Source organism: Orycteropus afer, unplaced genomic scaffold, assembly GCF_000298275.1.
Source record: "Orycteropus afer afer isolate SDZICR_OR568_19922 unplaced genomic scaffold, OryAfe1.0 scaffold00042, whole genome shotgun sequence".
Taxonomy (NCBI): Eukaryota; Metazoa; Chordata; class Mammalia; order Tubulidentata; family Orycteropodidae; genus Orycteropus; species Orycteropus afer.
Window position 1 is genome coordinate 16,058,435 of NW_006921629.1, and position 12,522 is coordinate 16,070,956.

General features: G+C 53.1%; 2 protein-coding genes across 2 annotated transcripts in view; one reads left to right on the forward strand and one right to left on the reverse strand.

The window, feature by feature from the left end:
* Positions 1-1,089: 1,089 nt before the first annotated feature.
* Positions 1,090-7,778, reverse strand: ENO3 (enolase 3). Its single transcript, XM_042780511.1, has 12 exons — positions 7,760-7,778; positions 6,366-6,452; positions 5,763-5,858; positions 5,579-5,637; positions 5,328-5,397; positions 4,791-4,924; positions 2,714-2,936; positions 2,413-2,610; positions 2,004-2,205; positions 1,453-1,561; positions 1,240-1,298; positions 1,090-1,159 (listed from the first exon to the last, which is right to left on the reverse strand). Exons 1-12 carry the CDS (start codon positions 7,776-7,778, stop codon positions 1,090-1,092), a joined length of 1,326 nt encoding a protein of 441 aa, XP_042636445.1.
* Positions 7,779-10,041: 2,263 nt separating this feature from the next.
* Positions 10,042-12,522, forward strand: part of PFN1 (profilin 1) — a 3,612-nt gene continuing 1,131 nt past the window's right edge. Inside the window, exons 1-3 of the mRNA XM_007937605.2 lie at positions 10,042-10,173; positions 11,634-11,826; positions 12,428-12,518. Coding sequence (XP_007935796.1) covers positions 10,042-10,173; positions 11,634-11,826; positions 12,428-12,518 — 416 coding nt within the window. The remainder of the gene's footprint in view (positions 10,174-11,633; positions 11,827-12,427; positions 12,519-12,522) is intronic.

Consider the following 12,522-nt stretch of genomic DNA (forward strand, 5'->3'; position numbering starts at 1 on the left):
CTCAGGCTGGGGACAAGCAGGTGTTTGATGTCACTGTTGGAGCTTGGATATGTGTGTGGTTTGTGTATGTATGTGTGCACGTGTGTATGTGTGTGCAAGAGTGTGACTGCACAGGTGGGTATTTAATCTGTATTATTCTCCATTCTCCTTGGATTTTTGTTCCCCATGGGGTTACTTCCCATTCAATAAACACTGTTTGACCCCATGTCCTGGTTTGTTTGTATAGAGAAAGGTGGGTCCTTGAGCCATTGGCAGGAAGGGGAATCATTTTAGGTGAAGCCGCATAAAATTGCTGTTTGTGTAGGTCAGAGATGGCCAGATACTGGTTTTATACAATACAGTGTTTCAGGAGCACAGTCACTAGAATCAAATGGCCTGGCTTGCACCTGGCTCTGCCACTTACTAACTCTATTAACTGGAATAAGTTACTTAACCTTTCTTTGCCTCTGTTTCCTCACTCATGAAAGGGGATAACAATGGTACCTATCTGATAGAGTTGTTTCAGAGATGACACAGGTCACATATGTCAAGCATTTAGAACCATTCTAGATCCTTGGAAGTTCCACGGAAGTGGTAGCTGTTCCCATTGCTCTCATCCTCACGAAGCATTGTGGCCTGTGCTCCTCCATAGCACGCTGCAGAATTTCACCGTATGGACGGAGCTCATCAAGCTGCTTCCACTGCAGCCAGACCCTCGGTCGCCACCCCTTGTGGGGTCCAGACCCTCGGTCCCCAAGCCTTGCTCCCCTTCTCTGGAAGCTGGCTCCCTACTCCCTCAGTGTCTTGTCAGCTTCATTCACATGTGGAAACTGCTTCCCCCAACCTCCTCTCAAAAGTGTGAACTCTCGTTCTAGATCCAGCCCAACTTCTTCTCTGAGTCCCCCACTTCCTAGTTCTAGGAGGTTACATCTGTTCTCTGCCTCCCCTTCCTGCCCCCACCTCTCCACCTTTCATCTTACTAGCCCGCAGACTAACACCTCCTCCCTCCCACAAAGAAGCAGTACTGTCTTGGTTGGCACCAGTGTTTATTTCAGGGCAAAGGCTCCAGGGCCTGCATTTGTCCGGTGGGGACCTGGAGTCTCCAGCTTCTCACTTGGCCTTTGGGTTACGGAACTTGCGTCCAGCAAAGACAGCTTTGTCCCCGAGCGCCTCCTCGATCCTAGAAGGCGGAGAAAGTCAAAGCTGCTGCCTCCCAGCCCAAAAGCCTTCAGCTCCACAGACCCACTGGACCCACAGTACCTCATGAGCTGGTTATACTTGGCCAGACGTTCTGAGCGGCAGGGGGCACCAGTCTTGATCTGAGAAGTGAAAAGGAATTCATAGTGTGAGGTGGGGCTGTAGAAGAGGTACAGGGCCTAGCCCCAAGAGAGTGGCTTATGGGGGTATTCAACTCAAGGTCAAGGCCCCCAGAAAAACCCGGTCAGACGTTCAGGAGAGGAGAGCCTTGAGTACCTGTCCTGTGCACAGCCCCACCACGAGATCAGCGATGAATGTGTCCTCAGTCTCCCCAGACCGGTGGCTCACCATCACCCCCCAGCCGTTAGACTGAGCCAGTTTGCAGCTGAATAGAGAGACAACTTGGTAAGGCCTCACAGGACCTCCTCAGTGGTCGGGCTGGTGGGGCTTTTCCCCTTCAGCTTTGGCTAGTGCTGCCCAACAATGCAGTGGGCACAAAGTAGAGTAGACTTTGGGTTCTTTGGGAAGTAGGAGGCAAGGGGAGATTGCTAATCTTGAATTTGGCCTCTTGAGATGCCAGAGGGAAGAACGGCAAAATCGGAGAGAGGAATGACATGGGGTGGGAGGATGGGGCATGGCAGGTTCACAATGGCAAAGCCCTTGCAGTCAGGCCAAGGGCTTTTAACTAGCCTTGAAGTCAGGAGGCGGCCGGTGGGTCGGGTGCCGGGAGAAAGATGGATGGATTTAGAGTTAGTGGGCGAGGTTGTAGCTGGAATAACTGGGACAGAGGGAGGCTACAGTGAGCCCCACGGCCAGGATGAACTCACGCCTGAATGGACTCGGTCACCGAGCCAATCTGGTTGACTTTCAGCAGCAGGCAGTTGCAGGCCTTCTTCTCAATGGCCTGGGCAATCCTCTTGGGGTTGGTGACTGTGAGGTCATCCCCCACGATCTGAATGTTGACCCCCGTGAGGAACGAGGTCCAGGTGGCCCAGTCGTCCTGGTCAAAGGGGTCCTCAATGGACACCACTAGTGAGGTGGAAAGTAGAGTCAGAGGTCAGAGGATAGAAGGGGCCTCATGGAGGGGTGACAGGTCAAAAGACTTTGGGTAGAGATTGTGATAGGGCAAAGGATTGGAAGGACCTGCAGAGGTCACAATGAGGGCAGTGGAGTCAGTGTGTTAGGCATTTGCTGGGGACTCGGGAAGGAGCAATGCATTGGAGAAGGGGTCCTCACCAGGATAGTTCTTGATGAAGCTCTTGTACAGCTCCCCCAGCTTCTCCCCAGTAATGTGCCGTGCGGGGTCATCAGGTGATTTAAAGTCAAGATCGTATTTCCCATTACGATGGAACTCTGAAGCTGCCACATCCATGCCGATCACCACCTTGTCTGGGTACCCTGCTGCTTGGATGGCTGTCTTCAGCAGCTCAAGGGCTAGGAGAGGATCAAGAGAGGACCTAAGGCTCCAGTAGCCCCATCTCTGCAGCCCTCCTCTCTGTGGAAACCCAGGAGTTTCATCACCCCAGTGAGCACTGACCCTCATTGTTCTCCAGGATGTTAGGTGCAAAGCCACCCTCGTCACCCACATTGGTGGCATCCTTCCCATACTTGGCCTTAATGACCCCCTTCAGGTGGTGGTAGACCTCCGCGCCAATGCGCATGGCTTCCTTGAAGGAGCTGGCTCCCACGGGCAGAATCATGAATTCCTGCATGGCCAGCTTGTTTCCGGCGTGGGAGCCCCCATTGATCACATTGAAGGCCTAGGAGAGGAAGAGGGTGCTCAGCTTCAGGCCAGGGTAGCATGAGGGATCAAGTGAGGTTGGGGGGTTGAGGTGGAATCCCGGTTTCCCTGCTTACAGTTTAGGGGTGTAGGATGACTAATTTTATTACTCAGAGCCTCTTCATTCCTCTAAAATGAGGATAACACCTACAAGATTTTTGCTGAAAATCGAATGTAAAGTATGTAGCATGTACCTGGTATATAATGATGATGATGATGGTAACCATAAGAATTAACACTTCTGCAACACTTACTATATGCCAGGTAAGGTCCCTGAGTGGTACAAATGGTTTGTGTTTGGCTGCTAGCTGAAAGATTAAAATGGTTTGAATCCACCCAGAAATGCTGTGGAAGAAAGCCCTGGCAATTTACTGTAAGCTTATAGCATTGAAAACTCTGAGCTACGCAGTTCTACTCTGAAGCACAGGAGCTCTGGTAGCATAGTGCCTAAGGCACTTGACTGCTAAACCAGAAGGCTGGCGGCTCAAACCCACCAGCTACTCCTTGGAAGGAAGGTTGGGCAATCTACTTCCGTAGTGATAAAACCTCGAAAACCCAAGGAGGGGTCTCTATGAGTTGGGTCCCAACTAGACAGCAAATAACAACAACTCTGAAGCACATAGAATCACCATGCGTTGGAATCTTCTCGGTGGCAACATGTTTGGTTTTTTGTTTTTGTTTCAATGTGCCAGGCACCGCTTCAAGTACTTTACATACATAGGTCATCCTCCTCTTAGACAAGGTTCCATTCTGATGATCCCATCGTAAGTGGGTTCTGACATAAGTTGTATACCTTTTTTTAATATTTTAATTGTCATCATTATTGCCTTTTACTATTACTGTCTTTATAAATCCAAATCTTTGTTTTTTGGGGTTGGCACAAGAATGATAACATTAGCAAATTATGCACTGCACCACTGTTTGTGGTATATATTAGTAACCATAAGATGTAAAAAAAAAAAAAAAAAAGAAAAGGAGAGTCCTTAAGTCTGGCTCTTCCTAATGGAACACGTCGTAAGTTGAGAACTACCTGTATTGTATTAGCTCACTTCATTCTCAAAACAACCCTATTAACTAGGGACTCTCAGTATCCCCCATTTTACAAATGAGGAAACTGAGGCATGCAGAGGTTAAATAAATTGCCCAAGATCACACAATAGTGAACAGGCAGAGCCAGGATTCGAACCCTACAGTTTGTCTTCAAAGTTCATGCTTTTATACAATCTGCCTAATAAGTAACAACAAATGTAGCATTGAGGTTACATTTAAAGAGTTCTATAAAGAGGGAATGTGTTTCAATAAGGTTAAAGAAGATGCCAAGAGATGCCAAAATCCTGGCCACGAAGAAGCTCAGCTCCAGTCTGGTGGTGGGGGGGGTGAGTGTAGGGGTGAAATTAGAAGTTGGAGCTATTGCCTAGGATTGGAATGTGAAGGAACCGGGTTGCAAGGAAAGGAAGCCTAGGGAGATTTAAGGGAAGGTTTAGACTGCGGGCGAGGGGAGGAGCTGAACCACAGCTTAAAAGGTTCCGATTTCAGAAAACACTTTCTTTGAAGCTGGTTCTGAACCGTGCTGCTAATGCACCAGAAGGAGCCCTGGTGGTGCAGTGGTTAAAGCACTCAGCTGCTAACCAAAAGGTCTGTGGCTCAAACTCACCAGCTGCTCAGTAAGAGAAAGATGTCGCAGTGTGCTTCTTTAAAAGATCACAGCCTTGGAAACCCTAAGGGGCAGTTCTGCTCAATGGCTATGGGTTTGGTTTGGGCCTATGCACCCTGAGCTGGGTGGAGCCAGCTCTGTTGTTGGGATGTCGGGACATGGCAGGGCAGCGGCACTCACAGGCACTGGGAGAACCAGGTCCGGGTTCCCGGCGAGGTCCGCAATATGGCGGTAGAGTGGAACCCCCTTCTCAGCTGCTCCTGCCTTGCACACAGCCAGGGACACACCCAAGATGGCATTGGCCCCGAATTTGGCTGGAAGGAAACAAGTGAGAAGAAAGGATGAGAGTTCCTCCTCCCTCAGGGTTTGGAGTTACCTCCTCAAACACCCTCTCTGGTTACCCCAGGAAGAATCCAGAGCCCCAAACCACTGGGCATTCAGAATTTGTTAACTGTTCTCTCCCCATGCACCCAAGGGACTCTGGGAGACCCAAACCTAGGGGAATGTGTCAGCTTCATGTCTGCATCCACAGCCCAGCCCAGGCCTGGCAGACTGCAGGCATCAGGAAATGCCTGTGGAATGAATACAAATCCATCCAGCTGCGATGTGCCCCAAAACGTGGGACACAAAAATAACCCAAATCAGGCCTCTGCCCCTGGGGTTTCTCCCTTCCCCACCTGCACCCGTTCCTTCCTTCAGTCTTCCCCTTTCACTCACACTTATTCTCGGTCCCATCCAGCTCAATCATAAATTTGTCAACTTTTTCTTGATCCACAACACTTAGTTTCTGGAAGGGCAGGTTTGAGGAAGGAGAGCAGAGGTCAAATTTTTGAGGAGTTGGGGCATGTCCAAGAGGAAGGAGGAGTGAAGGTATTTGGGAGAGAGGAGATGGGTGGTACCTCCCAGGAATGGGTTGTCTAGGGTGAGCAAGACAGGGGCACAGGGAAGAGGGCAGGGGGAGCACTTGCCTTTCCCAGCAGAGCGGGGCCTAGAGTCTTGTTGATGTGTTCCACAGCCTTCAGGACCCCTAGAGAGGCCAGGGAGGGGCTCAGAAGGGCTCTGATCTCCTAACTAGGTCTCTTCCTGTGCAACCCAATGCCCCAAGAGCTTCAAGTCCCATCCTCTACCCCTCCTGCATTGGCCCTTGCTCACCTTTCCCCAGGTATCGTGATTTGTCTCCATCTCTCAGTTCCAGAGCTTCATAGATTCCTGTGGAAGCTCCACTGGGCACAGCTGCTCGGAATCGGCCTGGACAAAATAAATAAATAAATAAACTTGTTGCTGTTGTTCCAACTCATAGCAATCCTATAGGACAGAGTAGAAGTGCTCCATAAGGTTTCCTAGGCTGTAAATCTTTACAGAAGCAGACTGCCTCATCTTTCTGCCTTGAAGCAGCTGGTGGCTTTGAACCACCAACCTTCTGGTTAACAGTCAAATGCCTTAGGCACTGCACTACCCGAGCTCCTTACGGTACCACCTGGGCTGCTTAATTGGCCTGGGGTAGGAGGAACTGGAAGATCACAGAGTCCCATCCATATCCTAAGGACTGAGATCTTTCTGAGCCAGAGTTAGAAGACAGCACAGAAAGAAATATCTGCTTCTCTCAGCTGAGGAACTAGTTGGAAGAGAAACGCCTAGGGAAGAATCTGGAGTAGGGGACCCCAGAGAAAAGAAGATGTGGCACATAGCTGGGGGGCAAAGGCCAGATAGGAGTGGGGTCTCCTAAGGCAAACTGATCCAATGATCCTCTGTTACCCTTGGCCGTGTGTAGATCCACTTCTACCGTGGGGTTGCCCCTGGAGTCCAGGATTTCCCGGGCAAAGATTTTCTGCATAGCCATGGCTCCTGGACAAGAAGTGGGAGTGGAGTGAGTGTGGACAGTTGATCCCTTAAGGAAGCAGAAACCCCTTGCCCTTTAAGAGTCTTCCCCACCCCAAGAAGGCAGGTGCTGGAGCTAAAAATATCCCCTAAAAAGGTCACAGACCAAAGAAGCAGGCATAGCCCCCTCCCCCACTCAGAGCCTCTCCTATTCCACCCCCATGGTAATATGGGGAGAGACCTAATTAGGAGGTCAGCTCTTCTGAAGCCCCTCCCTGACCTTTCAGGGGTCCTTTCTTTTTATAACTCCTTAGATTCTACCAGTCCCGAACCCCCGATTTCCTCATATCTACACTTGTGCCTTCTCCTTCCCCATTTCTGGTCAAGCAGTCTAATCTCCATGGCCACCTAGCCCTCAAATCTTCTCCAGCTATTCAGGTTCTCCTTTTCCTGCTCTTCAATCTTCTCCAAATCCTGACTGATCCCAAATTCCCCACCTACCTCCAAGTCTAACTACCCTCCCTACCCACCCCTGCCAGCCTCATTTCCCTGTGTCTTTGCATGCTACCAGATTTTGCCCCATCCTGTCTGCTCCAGTCTTTCTCAAGGCCCTCCAGTCCCAGGTGGAAAAAAAAAAAAAAAAGTAGAAATGTCCCCTACTTGCTCTGAGCCATCACCACCCTCACCTTTCACCACCCTATCCCCTGGGGCTGGAAGATTCACCAGACCTGGGATGTCTTCGCTGGGGGCCTGGGGTGAGCTCTGAGTTTAGGTGGCAGCTGGGACAATGTCAGCTCACCCCCTCTCAGGCTGGGCATTTATTCTCAAGCCACCCAAGTCCCCGCCAGCCCCGCCTCTCTCTCTCCATATTCATCCCCTCCTCTCCCCACGACACCAGGCTGGCAGCCAAGTGCCCACAGAAGCCTGAAGTAGGAAGCCTTTGGCCCTGGGACCTGTCCCCTTCCCAAAGGCCACAGATGCCCCTCCCTCCCTCTCCCACAAAATCCTTCTTTTTTTTAAATCCTACCTCCTGGGAGGTGCAGGGAAGGGGCTTCAGATTGGGGAGGGGTCTTACCCTCCCCAGGAGTAAACTCCCCTTTCCGTAAAGGTTAAAGGGGAACTACTGCCCTTTAGGAAAGGCCAGAGGTAACTTGAGCTTGCAGGGCTGGGGAGGGGGCCAGGAAGAGGGGCTGCAGGATTGACATCCACACATGCTCAGTTTTCTTGGCGGCGCGGGCTGCCTTTGCCTTCAAGTGGGGCAAGGAGGCGGAGTTCTGGGCAAGCTGTCGGTCTAAAAAGTGAACCCTACCCAGAAGGTGAGAGGGTCTCACCTCTTAGGGTCCTTCTCATAACTGCCTCTCTCGGCTCCACCCTACCCGAACCCTATCCCCGCCAGCCAAGGGGCGGGGAGAGGGCCTGGAGATGAATTTAGACCAGCCGTCAGAGCTGGCTCCGCGCCCGACTGATAGCGCTGGAACAGCACTTACTGTCCAGCGTGGAGGCTGTGGGTCTGGAGTCCCTTTCCCCACAGACTACGGGCGCTTCAGGGATGATGGATCCCATCAAAGGATGATGTTGAGTCACGAATGAATAACATGAATGGACCCGAGGAAGGGGTGGCCCTCTGTGAGTGTCGGAACGCCTGCGCCAGTAGGGCCATCTGCTTTGTGGAGTTCTCGGAAAGCGGATCTCTGCACTGGACCACGCTCTCCGCCTTGGAGTGTCTGGGTAGAGCGCTGTCGGTCTCGAGTTCTGCCTGCAACTTCACCCGGGAAAGGGAGGGACGCCGAGGTTCGGGCAGGCGAGTTACCGGGCGCATGGCTCGGAGGTCTCTCCCGCCGGCGCCGGAGCCGCTGGCGCCCAGTGACTCACCCCGGCGCCCTCCCCTCTCTCTGCTCCAGGCCCCGCCTGCCCCATGGTGTCTGCCCTCCCAGCCCCCACTCCGGATCTCTGCCCCCTAAATCTTCCATCTCGCCCTCCTGCCTTATCTCTGGCTGCTCCCTCCCCAGATTTTTTCACCCTGGGGTGGGAGGTGCGGCAGGCCAGAGGTCAGGAGATTGCGGGCTAGGAGCACTGCCACGTGCCCGAGACCGGCTCCGCCCGAGCTGGCCAGTGACTCAGCCACGGCGGCTGTCGAGGAACACGGGCCCGGGGGGTGCCGGTGCCATGGGATTCAAGGTGCACATTACGAAGCCGGGCCGTTTCTGAGGATGAGGAAAAATCGAAGCCCCTTCGCTCCCAGGAGGCCCTGCGTGACCTCCGCGTCCAGCCCCGGAGGGACCGGAAGCAGCCGAGCCCCTCAGCGGTGACCGGAGCAGACGGAACTGGTTCATCTAAGCGGATGACAGGGAAAAGTCCTTCATCCTCTTCCCAGTTGACAGCGATCGAATTAATTGCGTACAAGTTCTTAGCTTAAGTTTTATTGAAGAAAGAAAAAATGTAAAGCTCTAAACAAACGGGCCCAAAGGAAATGGGACTTTCCCCTTCTTGAAAAAGTTTCCAATCTTGTCGCTGGTATTCTTCCGCCTTAAGAAATAGTCCAGTCCTTCAAGCCCTGAGGGCGCCCGCGTTCAATGACCTCTGCAGAGACAGGCCAAGGGGCACGGCCGGTGACACAAAGGCGGGGCTAAGACGTGGGGTGAGCCCCTGGGCTAGAGCTGCCCGAGAAAGGATAATCCCCTGGAGTAGGGGTGGGCTCAAGTAAGCCCAATTTGGGTGACCCAGACAGATGCTGGGGACAGAAGTCCCCCCAGTGGGTGCCTTCAGCTCTGAAAAGGGCCAAGGTATTTTGCCGAACTCTCCTCTCCCTTATTTCTTGAATAAATATAATCAAGGGCGTAGAGGCAACAGTACGCGCGCCCTCGCCACCGCCCCTTCCTCTAGGCGGGATACACGTCTCCGGCCCGCCTTTCTTCGCATGAAAGTCCAAGTTTTTCCGGCAACTCGCGCCCAGGCGCGCGCCTGTGAAGCCGGCAGCTAGCCTCAACCGTCCCACACGCCTTCCCTCCAGCCCCGGCGCAGGCGCAGGCGCACGCGCCGCCGCCCGCCGTCCCTTCCCTCCGGAGGAGGTTGGGGGGAAGGGATAATCGTTCCGTTAACCCTGGGATCCCCAAACCCTTTTCCATATCATTTGCTAAATTTGCAGCTTGCTAATTCTTCCTCATTTCTCTGCCCTTCCTTTCTCTGGCTCACTCACTTCTCCCTAAAGTCTGGTTTATTATATTCAATACAAAGTAGAACCTTAACCTTAACGTCGGCCCCCCCCCCCCTTTTTACACTGCTTTCCATCGAACTCTGCAAATTTTGCAATAGGGGGAGGGATATTTTAAATTGCATTTGCAAAGTTCGGTGTCCGGGCAGGCGATGGGGGAGGGAGAGAATAGGAGCTGGCCCCGCCCCTACCGCTCATTGCAAATAAAAATCTAGTTGGGGGGGGGGAGGAGGAGCAGGAAGTGGCGGTGCGAGGGTTGCTGCACAGCTAGCAGAGCCGCGGTCCGGACGGCAGCGCGTGCCCCAAGCTCTCCGCCTCCCCCCCCTCCCGCCAGCCCGAGGCAACCCAACCTCAGCCCGCCGCCCCAGCAGCAGCACCGAGAGCAGCACTAGTAGCAGCGCCATGGCCGGGTGGAACGCCTATATCGACAACCTCATGGCGGACGGGACCTGTCAGGACGCGGCCATCGTGGGCTATAAGGACTCGCCCTCCGTCTGGGCCGCTGTCCCCGGGAAAACCTTCGCCAACATCACGGTACTGCGAAGTCTTCGCGGTCCGGGAGACAAGCTGGGCTTGGACCGAGGGAGGGTTTTGGGTGGGGGCGGGCGCGGTCTGGGAAGGGCAGCGAAAGGCCGACCCAGTCCTTGCTCTGGAAGCGGCACGAATGGCGGAGCACGTGAGTGGGTCCTTCTGTTGCCCCCATAAGTCCTACGCCCCAAGCGGCGGCGCCTATCCCGCCGGCCGCCCTCCTTTCCGCGACGGGGCGTTACATCCGGGGCACAGGGCGGGGAGGGGCGCGCCTCCCGGTACGGCGGCCCACTTCCGCCTCATCCAGGGCGGGGCGGACACGCTCTGCAATTTTAAGCAGGAATTAAAGACTGAGAAGGGGCTAGGGAACCCCTGAACCCCCTGCTCTACTTCCGGCTTCCAGCGTGCGCTTCCTCCACCATTGTTCCCCCCTATGCAGGAGGGAGCCCTAGGCGCTTGGTCTGGGTCCCATGCCCGCCTCCCTGGGCTCCCTGCCCCTCCCAACTCCATTAGAAAGGGTGAGGCCGCCACAAGCCCCCCTAACTCGGCACGTTGGACCCAACATTCCTGAGATCAGTCCCGGAAGTCCCCTCACCCGCCCTTCCCGCCACTCAGCGGGGCCTACAGCGGGGAACTTTATGAGAAGTTCTGATAGAGTATAAGTTAATGAATAAGGGATGAGTACTGCTGTCCCCATCACCACCTTCCCGGTCCATACTGCCCGGAAGTGGGGAGGGGGAACGGAAGTTCGAAGGGGGGAGGGGATTTCCGGGCATGAGGGGACCGGATGTGGGGGTTTGGGGTGTAAGGGGGAGACGGCGAGAAAGGTTCCTTGAGGTAGCTAGAAGGGAGAGCTGACTGGCCGTGTATGATCCTGGACCTCTTTCAAAAGTTTTTTTCAACCTTCTCACAGAATCTTCAGGGGTCTGTTTCTTCTTTATCTTGGGGCACAGACACCTGGACCTAAACGTTAGGTTACTTGGAGACCCAGGCGTCCGGGTCCCTAACAACTCCTGCAGAACCTTTGACCAAATAAGGGCAAAGTTGCTGCTCCTGCCTCACCCGCCCCCTCCCTTCCCCTCTCTGCTTCTGCTTTTCCTGAAGGAGAGTTTTGAGCATCCAAAGGCTCCCCGCTCTTTTCCACTCCACTCTCCTCCCTGATATTTGGTCCCTTTTCAATCCTGAGTTTGCCTCCCTTTTTAAAAACGGAGAGCTAAGTCTCTGGAGGAACATGGCATCCTTTATTCTCTGTTACCATTCTTTAGGTTTGAGGCTCATGATCTTTTGTGCATTAACTTCCCGGTCTTGAATTTCTCAAATTTCAGGACTTGTACAAAGCAAAATACCTCTCCTCTCTGAAGGTTTTTTCTAGCTCCCTGAGAAGTGGAAGGAAGATAGGTCCTTGGAGAAAAGAGTGGGAACCTTGGTGCACTGACTCCCTTGATAGATCCTTGTTCCCCTTTCAGCCAGCTGAGGTTGGAGTTCTGGTTGGCAAAGACCGGTCAAGTTTTTTCGTGAATGGGCTGACACTTGGGGGCCAGAAATGTTCTGTGATCCGGGACTCACTGCTGCTGGATGGGGAATATACCATGGATCTTCGTACCAAGAGCACTGGCGGAGCCCCAACCTTCAACCTCACTGTCACCATGACTGCCAAGAGTGAGTTTCTGACTCTTAACCCGTTTTACCTTTGGCATCCCTAACATATCTTCGATTTTACTGAATTTTCTGTGTGGTTCTCAGTGTAAAGGGAATCAAACCAGTGCTATACTTCCAGTTGTGTTCCTGGATACTAGGCTGTTTTATCTTTGTTCCTCATCTTATAAAGTAGTTGGAACTGCATTACCTCAGTTCCTCTCTGCCATGAGACTTTTCTGGTTATTACAGAAACTCCATGTTCATGGAGGTAGACTGCTGGGGTCCTAAGCACTTAGCTCTCATCTTTTGATTTCTTTTGTTATAACTTAAGATCGCTGGCTCATCCACAGCCATTTCTGGCCTGAACACATGAGTCAACAGTCCGGGAGCCTTTGACCCCTAAATTTTAATCTGTTCCTCCCCAGCCTTTTAAGCTTGATTTTCCCCCTTTTGAAAAGCCCCATTGTTTTCAGGGTGACTGACAGCCTGCCTGTGTGTGTGGGGGGGGCAGCTGGGAGGGATGAGGTTGGGTTACAGCCTCCAGGGCTGGACAGCTGCTGAACAGCTGGCAGGGGGTGGATTTGTGACACCTGGGTCCTAGCCTCCTTTCTCTTTTCTCCAGCGCTAGTCCTGCTGATGGGCAAAGAAGGTGTCCACGGTGGTTTGATCAACAAGAAATGTTATGAAATGGCCTCCCACCTGCGGCGTGCCCAGTAC